The following is a 3,135-nucleotide window of genomic DNA, read 5'->3' on the forward strand; positions in this document are numbered from 1 at the left end:
ATCCAAAGCACTGGGAGCATGTTTGGGCTTTGACCTTTAGTGTTAGTGGGGGGTGCGTGTTTGATCCCAGAACATGACCCTGCCCACTTTGGCCAAAGTCCTCTTAGATGTGATTCATCCCGCAGCTGACACATGGAAGCGCTCCTGCTGTGTGAAGGGGCACATGGTGGAAGCAGTCTTTAGGATAGCAAAGGGCAGGCTAATTCCCAAGGTAGGGAAATAAAATGTGTACACAGGGCATGAAATTAATCTTGCATACTCGTCTGAGGTGGTGCGATTACAGGGAGCAGGTAAATCACAAATATGGAGGCTAGAAATTGGGCAGTCAGTGATTCTCAATCTTAACCCGGCAACAACATCATGTCAGAGGAAATGTCAGTACTTTACACTCATCTGCTTCAACTGCTGGCCTGTTTTTCCTGACTCGACCGGATGACTTCTCATTGTTTATCTTGGTTTCCAAGCTGTTTTCTCCTCATTTAAGCACTCAATCGAACTCTAACCCGCTCAACAAAACATACAAGAAATTGGTCCTCTCAGAGGTAACTAATGTCAGCAAGCATTTCTCAAAGTTTAATTGCTTTGGGTTGACACATTAAAGCAAAGTTATGTTGTGTTCGAACTGAAAAGAAAAGAGTCTCAAGGAGACAGCACCTATGAGTCATGGTATTGCACCATGTCATGGTCAGGTTTTTTCTCTCTCACTAGGTATCTTTGTATCACTGGATTTGAATTTTTAAGAAGCTACAGTATATTGTAAGGCAAGCAGATTGCATACCTTATGTAAAAACCCTGGAGCCTCTACAGTGCCTCTACGTTTAATGTTTTTTCCTGTTTGTCTTTCTGTTCTGTTCTGTCTTCCCCTTCTCTCGGTTTGTCTCAATGCTAATTGAGAAAGAGAATAAAGGAGAAGCTGGAGATCAGGTGGGAAGATGAGGAATCAATTAGGACTGGTGGAGGGCATCATTATGCATTCACACCCCCCTCTGTGGAGGAAGGCCTGTCACTTGCAACAGAATCAATAGAAATCAAAGAAGTGTGTGTGTGTATGTGTGTGAGAGGAGAGAGAGAGAGAGAAAGAGAGAGAGAGAGAGAGAGAGACAGAGAGAAAAGACATGGACATAGACTTCCCCTCTTGCCCTCCATCTATGTTCAAAGACATCTGATTAGCTCGGTGCCTAGGATCAGAAAGGTGACCCACAAACCTGGATTTTGGGTCCGTTGGGTTCTGGGCTGACCTTTTTGATAGGCTCTACATCCAAAAATGGGAGATTGATCATCATGACCTATAGCTTAACCAATAAGCATCTATAGCGTGCTTCATCAGTTAAAGCCAAACAAATCAAGGTCACAGAGGATCCATTTTATATTCCCATCATGGTAGACAACAAATAGCCTATAACATATAAATGGAAGCAAAGAATACATGCTGAACTACAAACAGAGGTTACAGAATGCTCCCATACAGACAAGTGTTTAATGCTTAGTGTCCGCTATTAAACAATTAGGAATGTTCACTCCTTCTCCCCTCTATTATTTATGCTTGCCGTGCTCAGCTTTATAAATAAACTTTACAAGTTGAAGCAGCTGCCGGGTTTTTGTATGACCAATCAGTGATGTTCAGCCCTGCAAACTATACTATATACTACTAAGTTTGCCAACTGGAACTGTCTAGAGGAACCAAATGAAGTCCTTGGTTCTTTCTGGTAGCATATACTACTAACACTTTATGGTTGCAATCATTGTTGTATGGCCTGGTTCAGGTTAGGTTGTCAGAGTAAGGCGGATCATGAAGGTGAACGGGACACTGCTGGGAAGTAGCAGGGGCAAGTAAATTGCGTGGTATCGGCAGATACCGCATTTTAGGCAGTATCGGAGAATTTCTCCAGTTGAAATGCAGGTAGTTCCTGAATCTGTACAACCCTAAAAAGGGAGAAAAAAAAAAGCTCTCAGCCTCGTTTGATGAGATTCTCAAAGAATTGACTTGTTTTGAATCAGCAATGATAAATTGCCACAATGAGACTCACAGCAATGACCCACTATGTGTGACGAATGCTGCCTCAATATTGTCTTTCCTGCTTAAAACTGTGTTTTACTTAAAGGATTCAGATTAATTAGTCGGTAACCTTTATTGAATGTTTGGACATAATGTATATTTGAATGTAGTTAACTGAGGGTTAAAGGCAACCACAAGGCTGCTGACATATGTTCTCCTCGATGAACTATGTATATTAAACTGTGTTAATTGGAAAATGTTAATTCCCTGTGCTTGGCAGATAAACCTTCGTCGCCTATACATCAAAAACAACTTTTATATTCTTTTAAAATTTGTTCCACTTTGGCCTTCACTGAATGTGTTTTCTGTGTTGAGGAAGTCAGACAAACAGGTGAGAACAAGCAGATAGAAATGATGTTTGTAAGTGGCAGCAGAGATTTGTTCAGTTTTATGCTTCCTGACAGTCCATACAGGTAGATGTACAGGCTGTGTGTGTGTATGTGTGTGGGCATGCGAGATAAAGAGACAGGGAGAGCCTGAGTGAGAGAGTTGTCAGTTATGAGTCGCTGTCATCAATGGTGGCCTGTCACGCTTTAATGCACTCAATGTCACTGCTGGCGCGTTCTCACTGTATTAACCCCGCTCGACACACACACACACACACAAATAATAACTCTATTGTTCCCTCTCTCTATCTATGTTACAGTGCCCCCTCAGATCGTGGTTCGGCCACGGGACCAGATCACAGCTCCAGGTCGCACCCTGACCTTCCTCTGCGGCACCAAAGGGAACCCTCCACCAGCCGTGTTTTGGCAAAAAGAAGGCAGCCAGGTATGAAACTTCCTATGGCATGTATTAAAGTCAGCTGTGAATCTCCATCTGTTTGGGAGAGGATAACACTACCTCTGTCCTCTGAGGCGTCCATCAGGGTTTCATGGTCAATTCGTGTCTGTCACGAGGTGTATTGGAGAGTGGGGTTAGAGTGGCAGGGAGGGCCAGGGTTCCCACTGCTGATGGAAGTGTCTGCCCTATTACATAAATAGGAGCTAAAATAGTGAAGCCATGGTATTTTACAAATGGGCTACCTTACAAGAGTATGCTGTATATATCTGAACGTATATTATTATATATATATATAT

The 3,135-nt window shown here is 42.8% G+C and overlaps 1 protein-coding gene across 4 annotated transcripts in view; it reads left to right on the forward strand.

The window, feature by feature from the left end:
- The window catches only part of robo3 (roundabout, axon guidance receptor, homolog 3 (Drosophila)), an 89,491-nt gene that overhangs the window by 49,420 nt on the left and 36,936 nt on the right, over positions 1-3,135 (forward strand). For all 4 annotated transcript variants that reach the window (XM_035667004.1, XM_035667005.1, XM_035667006.1 and 1 more), the window contains one exon: positions 2,703-2,827. In XM_035667004.1, the coding sequence (XP_035522897.1) occupies positions 2,703-2,827 (125 nt within the window). The remainder of the gene's footprint in view (positions 1-2,702; positions 2,828-3,135) is intronic.

Source organism: Morone saxatilis, unplaced genomic scaffold, assembly GCF_004916995.1.
Source record: "Morone saxatilis isolate NCDOM2014 unplaced genomic scaffold, NCSU_SB_2.0 Contig20, whole genome shotgun sequence".
Classification (NCBI taxonomy): Eukaryota; Metazoa; Chordata; class Actinopteri; family Moronidae; genus Morone; species Morone saxatilis.